The sequence below is a fragment of the Schistocerca americana genome, chromosome 2, assembly GCF_021461395.2.
Source record: "Schistocerca americana isolate TAMUIC-IGC-003095 chromosome 2, iqSchAmer2.1, whole genome shotgun sequence".
In the NCBI taxonomy this organism is placed as follows: domain Eukaryota; kingdom Metazoa; phylum Arthropoda; class Insecta; order Orthoptera; family Acrididae; genus Schistocerca; species Schistocerca americana.
The window spans coordinates 253,697,583-253,717,007 of record NC_060120.1 but is presented as its reverse complement, the minus strand read 5'-3'; the positions used below and the strand labels follow the sequence as shown (position 1 = coordinate 253,717,007).

The window sequence follows — 19,425 nt, the reverse complement described above, 5'->3', positions numbered from 1 at the left end:
CACACTACAAGTCCTGACCAGATGTCATACCAGATTCCTTCCTGCAGAATGATGCCAGGAGTAACTCCGCTGTGCCATTGTAACACATGGGTAGAACGGGATCTCTCCCCAGGTTGCTGCCATACCCACCAACGATTGTCATCCGGGGCAATGCAGAACCGCCATTCATCGCTGAACATAATGCGATGTTATTCACCAGCGGTCCATGTTCCCGGTAATGGCAACAGTAGAGGCGTTGCCATTTATCATAGAACACAGGCTTCCAAGGCCGGTTAACTGCGGTATTGCTGATATTAGTATTATGGTCATAAGACTGTGGTACAAGGCACATTGTCAGCCTAGCGTTTCGTCTTTCAATGCTGGAGACACCATCGTAAGCCTTAATGACGCAGACATCAGTTACAGAAACAAGCTCTGCGAGCAACTGTATGTATCCACACAACAGTTCGTGACGTCATCAGACTGTGCCAAAGGTCGCGTAGTCGCGAGGATGTGTGTTACGGAGCCTGCTGCGGGGAGCAGTCGGCACAGTTCCTTTTATTTAGCACTAGGGTGCACAACTTGTTCAACTTCGTCCCTTCTTTCCTTCTGAAATTGTTCCTCTGCTTTTGTGTTTCTATGACCGTATCAGTTTTCTGAATTATTTGACGGAGCCTACCACAAATTCCTCTCCTGTGCCAACCTCATCATCTCAGCGCAGCACTTGCGACATACGTCCTCAGTTATTTGCTGGATGTATTCCAGTCTCTGTCGTCCTCTACAGGTTTTCCCTCTACATCTTCCCCTAATACCATGGCCGTTATTCCCTAATGTCTTAACACTAGGACGCCTAAGGGGGGGGGGGGGGGGTTCGTTGAACCCACAATTTTTTTATGACCCCTGCTTTTGCCCAAGTAACTTTCATACTACATATTCCATTTGAGTTATTGTTTGTTGGCTATTTTATGAAATGTTAGTGTCAATATATTTTATAGAAAATTCCTGCTTTGAAAGAAAAAATAAATGAACTTATTATTGGTCCAACAACACCCCCCCCCCCCCCCTTAGCCTTCCATGCTATAGAAAATTTCCCTTAGTAGGATTTCGTATTTCTCATCTCTACAACAATGCAAGTTAGTTTCTTGTTGGTTGGTATTCTTGATATTCACAACAATCGGTTTACTTTCAGAGGAAGTGATTGTTGATGTCAGTCAGCTGTTATTTATCTTGTAAACTTGCAGTGAGTTAGTGCAGTTCCCAACACGTAGGCCTCCAGTAACTTTGGTGTCCTACACAGCAAAAACGAAACCAAGTACAAACTTACTGATGTTTGACGACAGCGCACAAAGATAAAAGCACTGTTGGAGGACAGAAGAATAAATCCGAGATAAATGCATATTATAATTCCACTAAAGGTGGAATTGATACCATTGATCAAATGGCGCGTATGTACACCTGCAAGATGGGAACAAAGAGATGGCCTCTATCTGTATTTTACTCTCTCATCGACATTTGTGCTATCAATGCAACCACCATATACATTCAGCAACATCCAATATGGAATGAAAAGAAACACAACAAACGGAAACTTTATCTTCTGCAAACTGGGATGCAACTAGTGAAATTGCAGGTAGAAGAAAGAAGTGCCAATGCAAGAGGTTTATCCAACCAAATTGTTCAATCAATGAAGACTATTCTACAAAAGAAAATCAAAGAAGTGACAACAGAAGCACGTCAGCCTCCTGCAGGGAAAGGTCGGTGCCATATTTGTGTAAGAAAAGCTAAAACAAAGAAGCAGAAGTACAACAATCTAAGTAAACCAAAACAGTATTGTGGACAGGATCATAAACATGTGAGTACACACATTCAGAAAAAATTGTGAAGTGTGTCTCTTGCCTTGAAGTTGAGGACTCAGAGTAGTCTATTGTATGTGAACACATCTGTATTTTGTATTGCAATATGTCAATTTTTTGTTCACTCAACCCAATATTTATAACAATTAACAACATTTATAAACCGATGCCTTAGTTAAAATACATAAATCATTTTGAAAGTTGTAATTTTTCGTCAGTAAACTTATTTAATACCTGTGGGCTCGCCGAACCCCCCCCCCCCCCCCCCTTAGGCATGCAAGTTAGAAAAAAAGGCTTGGGCGTCCTAGGGTTAATAGATGTCCCACCAATCTACCCTTTCTTCTTGTCAGTATTTTCCATATACTCCTTTTCTCGCCGATTCTGCTGTGAACCTCTGCATTCTTATCCTTATCAGCCCACCTAACTTTCAACATTCTTCTGTAGCACCACATCTAAGGTGCTTCGATTCTCTTCTGTTCCGGTTTTCCCACAGTCCATGTTTCACTAACAAGCAAAGCTGTGCTCCAAACGTACATTCTCAGAAGTTTATTCCTCAGATTAAGACCTAGGTTTGATACTAGTCGGCTTCTCGTGGTCAGGAATGCCTTTTTCCAGTGCTAGACTGCTTTCTATGCCATCCTTATTCCGTCCGTCAAGAGCTATTTTGCTGCCTAGACAGCAGAATTTCTTGATTTCGTCTACTTCGTGATCCCCAATTCTTGTGTTGAGTTTCTCACTGTTCTCATTTCTGCTACAACCTGCACATCTTAGCTTAATAATTATTAGACTGTGCTTAAACCACCGTGTCAGAGAAACTACTTGGGTCCCAGGCCTTGTGCATGATCAGCTACTGCTGATTTATCCGTTTTACACAGGCCACAATTGCTCTTGTGTTCCTTAAGATAGGTGTTTTTTTCTTGTAGTTCCTACATACAATTAACAGCAGGAGCAACGGACTGTATATCTGTATATACTGCTGCTGCGGCAGGCGACGTGAGTAGCGCTTTTGGAGTGTTCGAATATTCGCGCACCTTTCTTGTTGGCTTAAACACTACCGCCCAAAGTGGGCACTTCACTGATGGAATACGTAACGGTTTTTACAAATGGCTGAAAAACTCCCTTTGATGGTTCTTTTTCATTACAAGCTCTAAGCATTTTACGTTGTAGTGTTCTATTTATCTCTTTGTCAGAGTAGCCGTTTCTTCTGAAGGCTGTTCTTAAACGAACGTTCTTATCTTCCAAGTACTGTGGTTCACAGATTTCTTTAATCTGCTCCACGAATGTTTCGCTCACTCTAGTTTTCTTCTTGAGAAGATGACTACAATTTCTGCGGAGAAATCTATCCGTTTGATTGGGAATTCTGTAGACCTAATGCCCTAATGTTTCTTCTGGTTTTACTATTACTTGTACATCCAAAAATGAACTTTTGCCGTATCTCTTTTTTAAATAGTGAACTTTATATTATAATTTATATTATTCAGAAAATTTAGAAATTTAGACAGTTATTTTACTCCTTGAGGCCATATAACGAAAATATCATCCACGTGACGAAACCAGCATCAGGGTTTCTTCTTCATTGTCTGAAGGGTTCTTCTTCAAATCCATACATATTATAAAAATGGATATACGAGTACGTATATTTGTCTGTATTAATGTTCCAGATCTCTCCCCGAAGCACTGAACAAACTTCACACAAACTTGGTAGACATTTCACTTAGTGTTTGGAAATCATCATTGAGGGAGTAAGAAAATGTGTGTGAAATGGTTGAAATGGCTCTGAGCACTATGGGACTCAACTGCTGTGGTCATAAGTCCCCTAGAACTTAGAACTAATTAAACCTAACTAACCTAAGGACATCACACACATCCATGCCCGAGGCAGGATTCGAACCTGCGACCGTAGAAGCCTCGCGGTTCCGGACGGCGCGCCTAGAACCACTAGACCACCGCGGCCGGCTGTGTGTGAAATCTTATGGGACTTAACTGCTAAGGTTATCAGTCCCTAAGCTTACACACTACTCAACCTAAATTATCCTAAGGACAAACACACACACCTATGCCCGAGGGAGAAGTCGATCCTCCTCCGGGACCAGCCTTACAGTCCATGACTGCAGCGCCTTAGACCGCTCGGGTGGGAATAAGAAATAAGTGTGCGGATGAGAAAGCAGTGTAGCCCACGACGCACGAATACCCATGCTTAAGTTATCCAGTATTTGAGAATGGGAATACTTAGAAATTTGTAACAAACTTTACACAAAATTTCAAGCCATTACGAAAATTTCTCTCGCTGACGATCCATAAAAAATGATGAAGGGAACAAAAGTTTATCGCTTACTCCATTTCCTCAGTTCGTGCAGTAAGGCTGTCGCATCAACCATGACGTTTTGATTTATTACTAACTGTCTTCGTGACACATTTTATAGACTGAATTTACCTGCAAAACTATGCCATTTTTCGACTCATAGGTCAGGATGTATGACGTCATAAACGCTGCGACGCGTGAAAACTGCCGGATCATGAATGATGTCACAGTTTATTACTTCTCTACTACTAGCTCTATTCGCAAACCATTCAGCAGACGGTATCTACATTAGCCATGGAAAGTACCTAGAAAAGTGTATCACTGCACGATACATAGTTCAGGAGGTACAACGTCTAAAACAGTGAACCGCATGAAAAGCTGCCGCATCATGCATGACGTTTTAATTTATTACGGCTTTACTGTCAAATCCATTTGTAACACACTCCGTAACAGTATCCAGATATATGACTGATAGTACCTGCAAAATTATATTACACTCCTGGAAATTGAAATAAGAACACCGTGAATTCATTGTCCCAGGAAGGGGAAACTTTATTGACACATTCCTGGGGTCAGATACATCACATGATCACACTGACAGAACCACAGGCACATAGACACAGGCAACAGAGCATGCACAATGTCGGCACTAGTACAGTGTATATCCACCTTTCGCAGCAATGCAGGCTGCTATTCTCCCATGGAGACGATCGTAGAGATGCTGGATGTAGTCCTGTGGAACGGCTTGCCATGCCATTTCCACCTGGCGCCTCAGTTGGACCAGCGTTCGTGCTGGACGTGCAGACCGCGTGAGACGACGCTTCATCCAGTCCCAAACATGCTCAATGGGGGACAGATCCGGAGATCTTGCTGGCCAGGGTAGTTGACTTACACCTTCTAGAGCACGTTGGGTGGCACGGGATACATGCGGACGTGCATTGTCCTGTTGGAACAGCAAGTTCCCTTGCCGGTCTAGGAATGGTAGAACGATGGGTTCGATGACGGTTTGGATGTACCGTGCACTATTCAGTGTCCCCTCGACGATCACCAGTGGTGTACGGCCAGTGTAGGAGATCGCTCCCCACACTATGATGCCGGGTGTTGGCCCTGTGTGCCTTGGTCGTATGCAGTCCTGATTGTGGCGCTCACCTGCACGGCGCCAAACACGCATACGACCATCATTGGCACCAAGGCAGAAGCGACTCTCATCGCTGAAGACGACACGTCTCCATTCGTCCCTCCATTCACGCCTGTCGCGACACCACTGGAGGCGGGCTGCACGATGTTGGGGCGTGAGCGGAAGACGGCCTAACGGTGTGCGGGACCGTAGCCCAGCTTCATGGAGACGGTTGCGAATGGTCCTCGCCGATACCCCAGGAGCAACAGTGTCCCTAATTTGCTGGGAAGTGGCGGTGCGGTCCCTTACGGCACTGCGTAGGATCCTACGGTCTTGGCGTGCATCCGTGCGTCGCTGCGGTCCGGTCTCAGGTCGACGGGCACGTGCACCTTCCGCCGACCACTGGCGACAACATCGATGTACTGTGGAGACCTCACGCCCCACGTGTTGAGCAATTCGGCGGTACGTCCACCCGGCCTCCCGCATGCCCACTATACGCCCTCGCTCAAAGTCCGTCAACTGCACATACGGTTCACGTCCACGCTGTCGCGGCATGCTACCAGTGTTAAAGACTGCGATGGAGCTCCGTATGCCACGGCAAACTGGCTGGCACTGACGGCGGCGGTGCACAAATGCTGCGCAGCTAGCGCCATTCGACGGCCAACACAGCGGTTTCTGGTGTGTCCGCTGTGCCATGCGTGTGATCATTGCTTGTACAGCCCTCTGGCAGTGTCCGGAGCAAGTATGGTGGGTCTGACACACCGGTGTCAATGTGTTCTTTTTTCCATTTCCAGGAGTGTATTTTACATCACATGGTTCAAGAGATAAGACGTCATAAAAACTGAACTGCGTGAAAAAGAAATCTCTAGGCGAAGTTCGCAACAGACACATGTGAAATGTGCACAAACACGCTTGAGATACGTTAAAAATATGTGAAATATATTTGGCATGTATGTACATGGGAAGAACTTGTCCTAAACTCCTGGAACGATTTCAACCAAATTATGTACACATGTTAGTTACTACCTGGAAAGAAATACTGTCGGGGTAAGAACCACCAGTCTCCTATTTGGAAGACCGTGATAACGCGGAGAGAGAGGTAGGAAATGGACAGACATCGAAGGGGAAGAAGCAGATGGGCACAGATGGGAGCAGGAAGAGATGGTTGGTTCAAATGGCTCTGAGCACTATGGGACTTAACAGCTGTGGTCATCAGTCCCCTAGAACTTAGAACTACTTAAACCTAACTAACCTAAGGATATCACACACATCCAAGCCCGAGGCAGGATTGGAACCTGCGACCGTAGCAGTCGCACAGTTCCGGACTGCGCGCCTAGAACCGCGAGACCACCGCGGCCGGCAGGAGGAGATGGACAGAGAGAGAGAGGGAGGAGGAAATGGACAAGGAGAGGGAAGAAAAGGAGATGGACAGAGAGGTGTGAGAGCAATAGATAGAGAAAAGAAAGCGTAGGAGATGAACAGGGGAAGGAGGAGGAGAAGATGAAGAGCGAGATTGGGGAAGGATGAGAGAGGGGGAGAGGAGGAGATGAAACTAAGAGGGGGAACGAGGAGACGGAATTAGAGGGACAGAAAAGGAGATGGAAGAACAGAAGGACAGAAAGGGGGTGGGGCAGATTGACAGAAGGGGACGAGAAAATGGGCAGAGACAGAGCAAGAGGAGATGGATAGTCATTGGGGGACAGAGGTGATGGACAGAGAAAAGGGGTGGAGGAGATGGGCAGAGAAAGGGGGTGAAGGACGAGAGGGACAGAGAGCGAGGAAAGAGAACAAAAGTTTGGAATAAATGCATCTTCAGGCAGTTCCAGGTAATCGGCTGGTTTTTCATTCAATTACAATGAGTGGGTTCCCCATAGGCACAGTTTACTCATAGAAAATGTTGTTCCACTGGAAATAAGTTAATATGACAATACTTTTAAAGAGACTTAACACATTCTTTGCTAAAATACTTTCTACTCTGACATCATGTTATTAAGAGCAGTCATTGTGAACAGGGTTAAACTAACCTGAAGGATTTTAATTTTTTGATAAAATGACCAAAATCTTTAATATAAGTCAGGTTTTCCTACAAATAGTTGTAGAAGAGTGGCTAAGTGTTTGACAATCCCATAGATCTGGCAATCAATGGCATTAGTATTGGTGTCAGTAGAATACTACGTTTGTTAGTTTTTGGTAAGGCATACGATCTTGGTGGCAATGTGTTTCATTTGATGAGACCCTTCCTCTCAATAGGTAAAATCGAAATCCTGAGATCAAAAGTTGTGGGATCTCCCATAAGCTCTCTGTATCTTCTTCGTTTTAATAATTTCCGAGTTTTACTACAGTAGTCTTCTTTCTTCGTTTTTACTTCACTAACACTGTAGCGTTACCTTCATCTGCTGGAAATACTAGAATGTCTTTATCGTAATTTAAATCTCATGAGTACACAACATCTGTGTCCTTCACAGGGACCACTCAACATCTGATGCTCTTCACGACCGTTATATAACCTACTAGTCCTGGTGATAACGGTAAACGTGAACAACAGTATTGTACTATGATGGTTTTCACAGAGAACTGCATCTCTAATCATTTAGATGCCCGCCGATGGTGTGTTTATCTACGAAGTTATATTGACGTCCGACCATGCGTTTGGGTGTTTCTTATTTTTTTCTTTTTTGTCAGACGGTGCATCTACAGATATTGTAAAATCTGTTTAGAAGCGTCTTATTTGCTTGAAAATCCCAGTGACCAAATCATGATGGTAAATAACTTCATTCTAAACAGTCGATCAAAGATATCCAGTAGTTCTAGCATTCCTGTTGGTAACACTCTCTTCAACTTAACTAGCCTATCGTGCAACTTAAATAGTTTCTGGATTTTGAACAGTGTGCTGCGTACTTTCCCACGTACAGCGTATGGTCACTACATTTTGGCAAGTTAACTAACTTTTGTTTTGTATGTATAAATATAATTTTTTCCCATGTCACTGTGATTACAGCTTCATTTATTCTCGTCTCATGCATTTATTACGTTCACCTAATTACGCCATATTCGACGCTCAGCTTCTTGAACCACATTTATTTTTGCGATTTTTTGTTGACTAAAGTAAATCAACACATGCGAAACCACCCTGAAGTTATCCGGGTTAAACCCCTCTATTTAGCGCTATGAATAAACCGCAATACACAATTATTTTTTTACAGGTGTTCTGAATTCTGACACAATAGCGGTAATAGCAAATGCAATTTACTTCAAAGGCGACTGGGCAACAAAGTTTGACAAAAGAAGCACCGCACCGATGCCTTTCCGTTCAGCATCATCAACGGATGTTCAGATGATGTTTGTGAAGGCCAAGTTCAGATACATCGAGCTGCAAGTGCCCAACTCACAGATACTTCTTCTGCCTTACAAGGTACAGCAATTCACTTTCTCATTATCAAGACGAACAAAAAATGTTTGGTATTACACTGGTGTCCAAAATTAAAGCAACAAACGGACATTTAGCAAGGTTGCGTTTATTTTGCCACAAAACGGTATAAACAGGTGATTGTAAAGTAACTGCAAAATGCACATTTGTACACAAAAACGATCTTTTTTCCAATTTAATGGTTTTGCACACACATTCCGACAACTGGTTAATGTGCTCACTTTGGGGTGTGACCATCTCTGGCAGCAATACAGACCTGACAACGACGAAGTATGATGTGAATCAGTCTCATGTCGAGGCACTAACGCCCATCCTTCCTGAAGAACTGCTCGCAAGTCTTTGAGAGTGGTTGATGAATGTTGACGTGATTCAAGCCGCCTTCCTGGTGCATCCCAGACAAGCTCTAAAGGGTTTAAATCAGGAGAGCTAGCAGGCCACGCCATGTGTGCAATATATTTCCAAGAAAACATCAACTACACGTTCTCTGTGAGGACGAGCATTATCGTCCATCAGTACGAAGTCTGGGCCCGCAGCACCTCGCAACAACCACGTATGAGGTCTCAAGATCTCGTCACGATACCTGACAGCAGTTGAGCCATGCTGATTCACCTGTACAATTTCATGAACAGCGGTTCGAGTGGTCAACATAATCGGTGCCCACGCCATTAGGGTTCCTCCTCAATATCAATTTCTTTCCCCAATAGTTGGGCCCCGAAATTGTGTTCCACGTTCCCTCCTGATGCGAAACCATCGAGAATCACTCTCCAGACTAAATCGGAACTCATCTGTGAAAAGAACGTTGGTCCACTGTCGACCCTCCAGGTGATTCGTTGACGACTCCAATATAGACGTTCCTATCTGTGAAGATGCGCCAGAGGTAGACATACAGCAACTCTCCAACAACGAAGGCCACTCTGTTGAAACCTTCTGCACACTGTTTGCCTTAATACAACACATCCTGTGGATGCTGCGAGCTCACTTGCCGTGCAGTACTAATGCAGTACTGTCGTGCCCTTACAGCCAAATAACGGTCCTCTCTTCCGAAGCTACAAGTGTTCGGCCATGCCCCAGTCTACAAGATACAGTTTTGGTCTCTCTAAACTGCTGAATGAAAAGCATCATTTCATTCAATCAACTGAAATCCTCAAATCATTTTGACATTAATTGGTTTTTTAACCTTTATCTGAACATCAAAATAAATTCTATCGTCTTTCATGAAACAGTGAGCATAATTAATATTATATTCGATACCAAACATGTTGAAAAATTAAATAAGACTGTCTATTTATGTACAAAAAATTTTATTAGCATTTTAAAGAATAACATTCACTTTATTTACCCATCTGTTATGTGAATTATGAAAATGGAGCCAATTAAAAACCTTTATCTCCTTACTTTCTAAAACATTTCTGGAAAATTCGGTTTCATTACTTTTTGTTTGTAAGAATTTCCATGAACATCTTTCAAATTATATGTGACTGGGTTGGAGACAATTACATCTTCAATTTCGAAACTTTCTGTTGACCAATTGGCAGGGTACTCTTTCTCAAAAATTCCTATCAATTTGCTAATTATCACTTTATTGCCAATTTTAAATCTGGCTTCAGCATCTAGCATATTTTTTATGTATACAGTTTTCAGTAAGGCGTTTCTTCTTTGTTTACATTTTTCAGGGCCATTTTTATAGTTGAATGTCCTGTGTTGTTGTATTCATCAACTAATTTCGAAACTAGTTCAGTCCATTTATAATTTCCCTGACGAGAAAATTTCTTCCACATTTTTTGTTTCAATGTTCTATTAAATTGTTCAACAACAGGTGCTTTTAATTTGCTAAAAGTTGAATAATGTTTAATATCAAATTTTTCATTAACTCTTCAAATTCTTTGTTGTACAATTCTTTGCCTTTATCTGTTGCAAAATTTTTGGCGATTGAGTGATAAATATTTTTTCCAAACATTCAACTATATTTTTACCTGTTTTATCTTTAATTGGGATAGCCGAAGCAAATTTTGAAATGATATCAATATCAGTTAATAAATATTTATATTCTCTATTTATCTTTGGACTTCTGTTCAAATTTTTAGAGTCCATTTTGACTACATCAGTTTGCTATAGATCCTCTATTCCAAAACAAGTTACATTTTTTCTTCTTCTCATTGGCTTACGTAATTCATTTACAATTTGTTCAACAATATTTAGACGTCCCCTACAAACGTTTTGAACGAATTTGTTCTTTTTCGTTTTACAAATAAAATAAAGACATTCGAGTCTTTGTTTTCCATTTTTGGCTGTTAGTCTATGAGGATGAAGAGTGTCAGCATCTTTTTGCTCTTCAAACAATACATGTGATTGTGGTTCTCCATTTATATAGAATAAAACTAAATAAATCATTTCACCAAATAAAATTAACTTTATATCAACTGGAACTGTTTTAACAAATTCTTTTAATTTTTTAGTTAAAAAACTTGATTTATTTGCTGTTATTGACTCATTAGAAGGAGTTGTTTCATAAATATTATCACAAACTCAGTTGTTAACCCATAATTCTTTACCTTAATTTTGGTCAGTTACAATAACTTTTTGAAAAATATAGATGTACTCGAAATAATGAAGTTTTTCTTCACCTCCAATCATAAAAATAAATTCAGTTATTTGTTTATCATATACTTTCTCCTTAAGATTGGTTGAATCGTTCAAGTATGGAGTTAAATCGCCTTTTGAAAAGTAATCTGAGAAAACTATCTCAATACCTTTCTCAGAATAAAAATTCTGGAACATAATTAGCACATTTACTTATTGTTGATTTGATTCTGAAATCTTTTAGCAATCGCATTCATATTGTGAAGTAGATTGTTAATATTAACAATTCGTCTATTTTTAAAATCAACATAATATTCAGCACATTCAAAGGTTTTATTTAATACTTTCTGAAATTGTTTAACTACATTATGTTTTTTGTGTCTACAGGTGTTTGAGAATCTTTGATTTTTGATTGAAAATCTTCAAAATTTGAAGTTAATTAACTATTAATGTGTGGTTCCATGTTTGAAAATCATTAAAAAGTTTATTGAAAAAAATATCCATTTAGTAAATTTCAAGTATTATTAAACTACTAATTTTTGCAGGCCAGGTTTAAAACACATAGACATAAATGTAATTTTGTATTCTCTCAATATTGTATACAGATCATTCTTTCTTAAATAGTTAAGTAGTTATTTTGGAATGTTTCTCCCCATTTTAACCAAAAACAAATTATTTGTTCTTACTTTTACAATAGTAAATCGAATGAGTTACAACAGGATAAACTGTATCTAAATTTACTATTCCACATTGTGGGTTTTTCGGTTCATTTAGCAATTCATTAATCATCAAAACACCTCAGAAATGATTAATTTTTAATTGTTTAACTAGTTTTTCAATACCAATATTAGATAATGGTTCATTAAATTTTTCGATTACATCTTTGATATATTTTTACTTTTTTCATTCCAGTGCCCTTCTTTTCCATTTCCAAATTATGTCTTCTATTCTTCCAATTCTTTATCAGCTTTCTTGTTTTTTATCACCACATTTGCAATTTATTTTTTTGTGAACATACTCATTATTCCATGAGTTCCTTCATACATTCCATCATCAATTGTTAGTTGATCTCCTTCAAATTTTACTGGGAATTTACCAAGAAGATTAAAAATACCAACAGGACCTAACCCAAAAACTTTATCTTCACTATAATTCATAAATTCTAAAATTCCTTCGCTTATATTTATTTTTAATATCTTTTTCTTTTGCTTTTTATCTTTCTTCTTCATAATCCTATTCACTTATTGTGAAATCTCTTATCGTTAAAAATCATCAAAATAATATTGATTATAAGGAACCATTTGTTTTTCTACTTCACTATTTTCTTCAGTTGATTTTAAAACTTTATCACCTAAACGTTCGATTCCTCCTTTAACTTTTTCTATTGTATCGCTAACTGGTTGATCTATTAAAATTTTTTGTATTCTGTTCCTGTTTCTTTTCCATTTCTTAAACTCTTCTTTTACTTGTGCTTTAATTTTTTATTTTGTCTCTTTTCTAACAACTTCTGCATCGTATCTTGCCGAAATTTATTAAGAATAAATTATGATAATCGTTTTTTATTTTGCATTTATTGTATATGTTTATTGTTGTTTGCATTCATCATTTATGTTCATCGTTTTTTGTTTAATGTATATGTTCAATGTTCAAAAAACCCTTATTTTGTTCTCTATATTTACCTTCATTAAGTTTTCTTGAGATATCAATCGTGAGAAAACGGTATTTATCTTTATTCTAACATTTGTTACATAATTCTTTAAATTCATTGAACTTTAAGTTGGCTACAACAAATTCATGATAAATAAGATTTATATTTGTTGTATCTTATCTAAAAATAATTAAAAAATTGAGGTTTCTCTAACTGTTTCAGTATTTTATAAAATATGTTTGACTTAAATAAAAACAATCTGTTCCTTTATGTCTTCCTCTAGTAGAATATTCCCTAACCTTATCCTGATTCTCAAGAAGGAAGTTACCAAAAGTAAGAACTGAATTTTCTTCACATTCATCTAATGGACTAATTTCATCATTATTTTCACAAAACTAACACTTTTCTTTCACTTTTTCTTCACTTTTTCACATATTTTTATAAATTCTTGGTGTTTTGGTTGATTCAAACTTTTTGAATAAACATATAAATGATTAAGTTGTTCCAGTTTAATCAGCCAGGTGCTCAAATATAATTATCAATCTTTAATGTTATTCCACATGTGATCCAGTTATTGCTCATCAGATTGAATTTGGTAAAAGTTTACCATGTTTGCATTTTGATTTCTGTTCTGTAATTCTTACTTTTGGCTTCCAGTCTGCCATTTATTTACATAATTTTTGCTAATATAAATGAGTATATTATTTCAATTAGGTGATAATTCTTTTGTTCTTTGAAATAGATTAACTGTTCCAAAAATAAATTTAATAACTGTTTCACTGGTTGGCTTTTACACAACTTTTTTAACTCCAAACATCACATTGAAAATCAATGAACTTTACTGTGATGGAGAAACGATAGAAAGTGTTATTGGTCAATATAGTTTGAAAAATTTAGAAAAATATGTTCATTCGAAAAATCCAAATACTCACACTACAGCAAATGAAAGTTAAAATAGGATCGTCACTGAAAGTGATTAAAAAATACATATGGATATAAGAAAAACTGATATTGCAAGAATGATTTAATAAGCAAGTTATTGAGCCTAATCAAAGAACTGTTGCTAATGATGTTCCTAAAATTGTTCCATTTGAGTTAACAAATGTAAATTTTAATTTGGCTGAAGGAATATTTGTTAATCATAATTATCATTTTCATGAAGAAAATAATATATTGCTTCATTTAAGCCAAATTCTGAATTTGTATTCCAATAATTTATGAGCCAAATCATCATGTAAAGATTCCAATTTTCTATACTATTCAAAATTAAGAGATAATCATAACTGAGAAAAATGGTACTTTGATTGTCTTCAATGGTGCTTGTGTAATTATTGTTTTAAAAATTAATTAATAATTTTTTCCTGGTGAAACATGAACTAAATCAAGAGTTATCAATTTTACTCATTTCCTGTGAATAAGTAAACTAAAAATAATCTAAAACTCCCAATAATGAGTCTGAAATTAATATTAATATTGAGGTGGTTGGGTTTATCCCAATTGTTCACAACTTAACATGACTTGATATTGTTTATACAGAAGGAACTGATTTTTCTGCATATGATGGAAAGTCAAATATTAAACTGATTGATAATTATATCTTAAAGCAGTTTGACATTATTACATTTAAAAAAGGAATAATATTTTATCTAGAATCGACCATCCTTTTATTTCTTCTTCAGCCCTTATACACTTAACTTCTCTTTCGAATGAATTAAATAAGGAAGACATTTTTAACAATGGAAAAATTAATATTAAACAAAATGATATTCTTTATCCTTTAGAATTATTTGGTTGATTTTTTAAATATTTTACAGAAATTATGTTTGAAGGTGATTTAACTGTAATTTTTACTTGGAGTTCGAGAAAAGATAAAAAAATTGTTATCTTTATTGGACTACTAAAAATAATAATTCTCCTCTTCCAAAATAAGGTAAAATTGTTGTAAAAAGTATGGAAATTCGTGTTCCTGTTACGAAATATGAACCAGAATTTTCAGTTGAACTATAACAAGAAAGACTTTAAAATACAAAAATTTCAATTTGTTTGTTTGAACTTCAGACAATTGAAATTGCTGGATTACAATAAAAAAAATTTTGAACTACATATTACTAATTACTGTAATTCAACTGAATGTGACATGCCTTGCTTTATTTTTATTCTTTTCCAAACTAATAGAAAAAATGAAATGCTTGATACTTCTTTATTTGATCATGGAAAATTATTAAATACACATATAAAAAATGGAAGAGATGATGTTTTTCCATAAGAACTGTGGAAACATGACCCACAAAGTAAGTTTTTGAAGGCTTATGATACTTTCTGTAATTTTAAAAGAATAACTCACTTAAATAATAACATAATGTGAGTCTTTTCAATTTTGTTCAAAATTATCCAATTTATGTAATAAATATGACTTGAAGAGTAAATGTAGTAACTACTCAAAAAAACAACAATAAAATTATTTGCATTCTTTAACGCAAATATTCCAAATGACACAATTGATTATATTATTATGCATGGTAAAAAGAATTTAACTTATGATTCACAACACAGAAAGTTTACTGAAAATTTTTAAGCTGAAAACTTGAGTTCTTCAAAAAATGAATGTTTCCCAAATGCAAGCATTTGGATAACATTTTAATTTCTTTCATTCATCGTTTTTATAATTTTTTATTTTTTATATTCTTTTCTAAATAAATAAAAATTTCAATGAGCGGTAGCACTGAAAATGTATTAATTGAACTCAACGAGTAATGGGTGTTCAGAGTTCTTCACAAAATTATCAGAACTAAAAAAGCATGAATCAAATGAAATTTCAAATGCAGAAATTTTGACAACTAAATTTGGAGGTAAGATATTGTTAGTTTTAGATAAAAAATATAAAATTATTCTTCCAGCTCGATATAGAGAAATGTTTAAAATGATGATAAATTAGGTAAACTTGTAGGATTATGTGTTGTTTATAACAGTAAAGAAGTAAATAAAAATCATTCAACTCATGTTATTGTATTTAAATATATTTTTATTTTCTTCTAATTACATTGAGATTCTTTTGCATTGATTTTGTAAGCTCTTGAACAGCTCAACTTTGTTCATCATATTTTTGTAAACATAATTTTTAATTTTTTTTAAGTTTTTCGATATGTGACAATTGTATTTTTTGGTTTGGGGTGGAACTGTGAAATTGAATTCTGGGTTTGCACACTTGACATTTGGCTTAGGATGCTCTTTGCACCGGAACTGGCATAGATATCCTACTGCTTTCATAGCATGCCAATCGACAAAACTGCAGTGAATTAAATTTCAGAGAACAGTGACATGTGTGCATCCATTTCCCAACCAGCTTGTACTTACAGTGTGCACATCATTTTCAGTAGTGTTACCATCCATATATTAGTGTGCTTCTTTTATTGCAAGCCCTCAGAAATATCTTGGCTTATATGTGGTCAGGGTACATTAAAAAGACTAACACTTTAAAGTGACATAACTTTGTATGCACCATAAGAATTAAATACAAAACAGTATGTAGTCTCAGAGTAGTAACCAATAAATCTGCTCCATTTGTTAAGTATTTTTAAGTTCATCATGCATTATGGTGTGGTAAACATACCAATAAATCAGGAGTACAAAATCTGTGCTGAAAAAGTTTGAAAATATCTGCAGGAAATTAGTAATCTCAACTTCTGCTAGTATCCATATATCCCAATGGTGAAGGCATTTCCTATCGAACTGGGTTTCACAAACAACTTTTGACCAGGGACATGAATCCGCATTTGTAACCAGTTCAGTATCAATTCATGAAATGAACCTACTGCCTCTGTACTAGCCGTTTCAGCCACTGGACCACTTTACACTGTTACTTAGACAACCATCAGTTACTGTAGTAGTGTTCGAAACTGCAGAAATAGTAGCTAATAGTAGCTATATAATCTGCAGCAGAGTCTCCACCAAATTCTGAGTATTTTGCTTACTCTTCTGTAACTTCTCCCCAGCAGTTCATTAGACGAACAGCCAGGATTTCATCTGGGATGGAACTATGCCAGCTCCATAACATTATTGTTAGAGATCTAAAAGAAATATACACGTCTCTCAGTATGATCGTTTTGACTCAAAAAACCAACCAAAAGTGAGTAAATAAAAAGCCTGTAACACTGAAGTGTGTGCAAAAACAGTTTTCGTCATATCACATATCTTCAGTAATCATCCAACGTACATGTGCACTGCTAGCGGAAATAATTTGTATTACCTTAGCAGCTAACTTTTTCAAGATAATTTATGAAACAATATTGTCTGAAATGTCCGTTCGTCATTAGGAGAAGCATTTCACAAAAAACAGTCACCAAAACTGAGTATAACTAGGAATCGAATTCAGGTCTATCTCTCTGCTTACATGTGCAGTGTGGAAGAAAACTAGCTCCAAATATGCTTACAAACGACTGTCGTCTTGATTTTACGCTTTATAATGTAGGAGATGTTACTCTGAATTGAACGTATGTCGTTTACATCAGGAGAGTAAATCCACACAAATGCTTAACACAGGGCCCACTCTGAAGGCGAAAGTGCCTCAAGGGCCCCGGTAAAAATTCATACCAACACTCACCTGCTCGCCAATACCTCACGCCTACCGACTTCGAAACGTAAAAATGGTATTCGTACTTGTCATAGAAGCTTTTCCGACTATATTAATTCCAATAAAATCGATAGCCTAGAGTAAATAGTGTAATAAGCAAAATTTAAGACTAGCGATATCTATACCTCCCAGTGTTACTCTAAGGATAACGTTTTGCGCTCAGATTCCTCGCATCGAAACAAGAAAAACAGCTTCATAAAATTAGTCTGTAGACCTTACTTTTTCACTATTATGGTTTAATAATGAGTAGAAACTTACCGTTTAGTAACAAATACATACCAAAACGCAGCCTTCAGTATTTTTAACGAAAAAAAAACAAAACTGCAATCTTCAGTATTAACAAAAATAACGAAATTACAGCCTTCCGTGTTATTTTTACACCATCATTTTGAAATATTACACTGAAGTGATAAACATTATGAGACAGCGATATGGATAGATGGCGGTAGTTCACGTGCACAAGGTATAAATCGGCAGAGCATTGACGGAGCTGTCATTTGGACTCAGGTGATTCATCTGAAAAGGTTTCCGAAGTAGTTATAACGACGGGAATTAACAGAATTTCGACGCGGAATGGTAGTTTCAGCTATACGCATGGGACATATCATTTCGGAAATCGTTAGGGAATTCAGTATTCCGAGAATCATGATGTCCAGAGTGTGCCGAGAATACCAACTTTCAGGCATTACCTCTCACCACGGACAACGCAGTGACCGACGGCCTTCACTTGGCGACCGAGAGCAGCGGAGAGTTATCAGTGCTTATAGAAAAGCAACACTTTGAAATAACGGCAGAAAGCAATGTGGGACGTATGACAAACGTATCCGTTAGGACAGTGCGGCGAAATCTTGGGTTAACGGCATGTGGCAGCAGACGACAGAGTGTCTTTTAAGGGGAGGTTTACTATCTTTTGGTTCAAAAATCTATTTTTTTTTAAATTGCGTTTTTGGGTTCATAAAAGTGTTTAGAATCCACCAAGGAAACGGTTTTCCCGAGTACAGAACAGAAATGTTTGCTATTTGCAGTTGAACAAAAAAAATGCACCTGCCTGAAATCGGCGTTTTCCACCCACCAGTTGTTTTGCTTTCGGAGGACGAGTTGTTGTACCGGTGCTTGGGAGGAAACACAAAAATTCAAATGAAAGTTTGGGCGCGTGTGTTTGGAAGTTAGCCCCCAAGTATTTGCATTCTGGTGCGAACACTGTGGAGATTGCGACTTTCCTGGCAGTGAGCAGCCTCAATGAAGGTTATTCAGCAATTTTGAAGACCGTGACAATGATGGACGTCACCATACGAGCGGCTCTGGAGCAGCGCTGGATGGTCCAGATCGAGCAGAACGCCCTATATGAAGAAGAGGGAGGACTAGTTTATGGACCCGGAATAGCAGATTGAACGTACGTTGCATAATATTGCATTTATATGTAGTCAAAACTACAAACGCGTTTTCATCGAAATGACTTTTTTATCGCGTGGCACGGTAACTTCAAATCTACTGAACTGACTGGCATTGATTCTTTGTTTCCGACGAAGCTAACTGAATTGTCTAGGAGTTGTACAACTTTTATTCCGACCCATCAGCTAGAAATATTTTTGCTTGGCCGACGAAGTAGAAAAATCGATGAGAAAAGCCTATCTTTTTCAAATGGCCGCCATTTTGTTTCCTATTGTCCAAATAACTTAAGCGAGGTAAATCTCCTAAAGAATCTTATATACTTCGCTAACGTCAACTCAATTTTGATTTCAGACGAGCCGGCTGACCTGTGACATTCCGCGAGTGGAGGTCTACATCGAAATTTTGTTTCGTTCCGACGGCACTTACGCCGTTGCTCTTCGACATTTCCGGTCGAAAAAATTCCAGTTTGTAGAGGAAATATCAATAATCATTTTGAC

The 19,425-nt window shown here is 37.5% G+C and overlaps 1 protein-coding gene across 1 annotated transcript in view; it reads left to right on the top strand.

The window, feature by feature from the left end:
• Positions 1 to 19,425, top strand: part of LOC124593933 (serpin B6-like) — a 220,069-nt gene that overhangs the window by 157,587 nt on the left and 43,057 nt on the right. Inside the window, exon 5 of the mRNA XM_047132282.1 lies at positions 8,455 to 8,663. Within this exon, the coding sequence (XP_046988238.1) occupies positions 8,455 to 8,663 (209 nt within the window). The remainder of the gene's footprint in view (positions 1 to 8,454; positions 8,664 to 19,425) is intronic.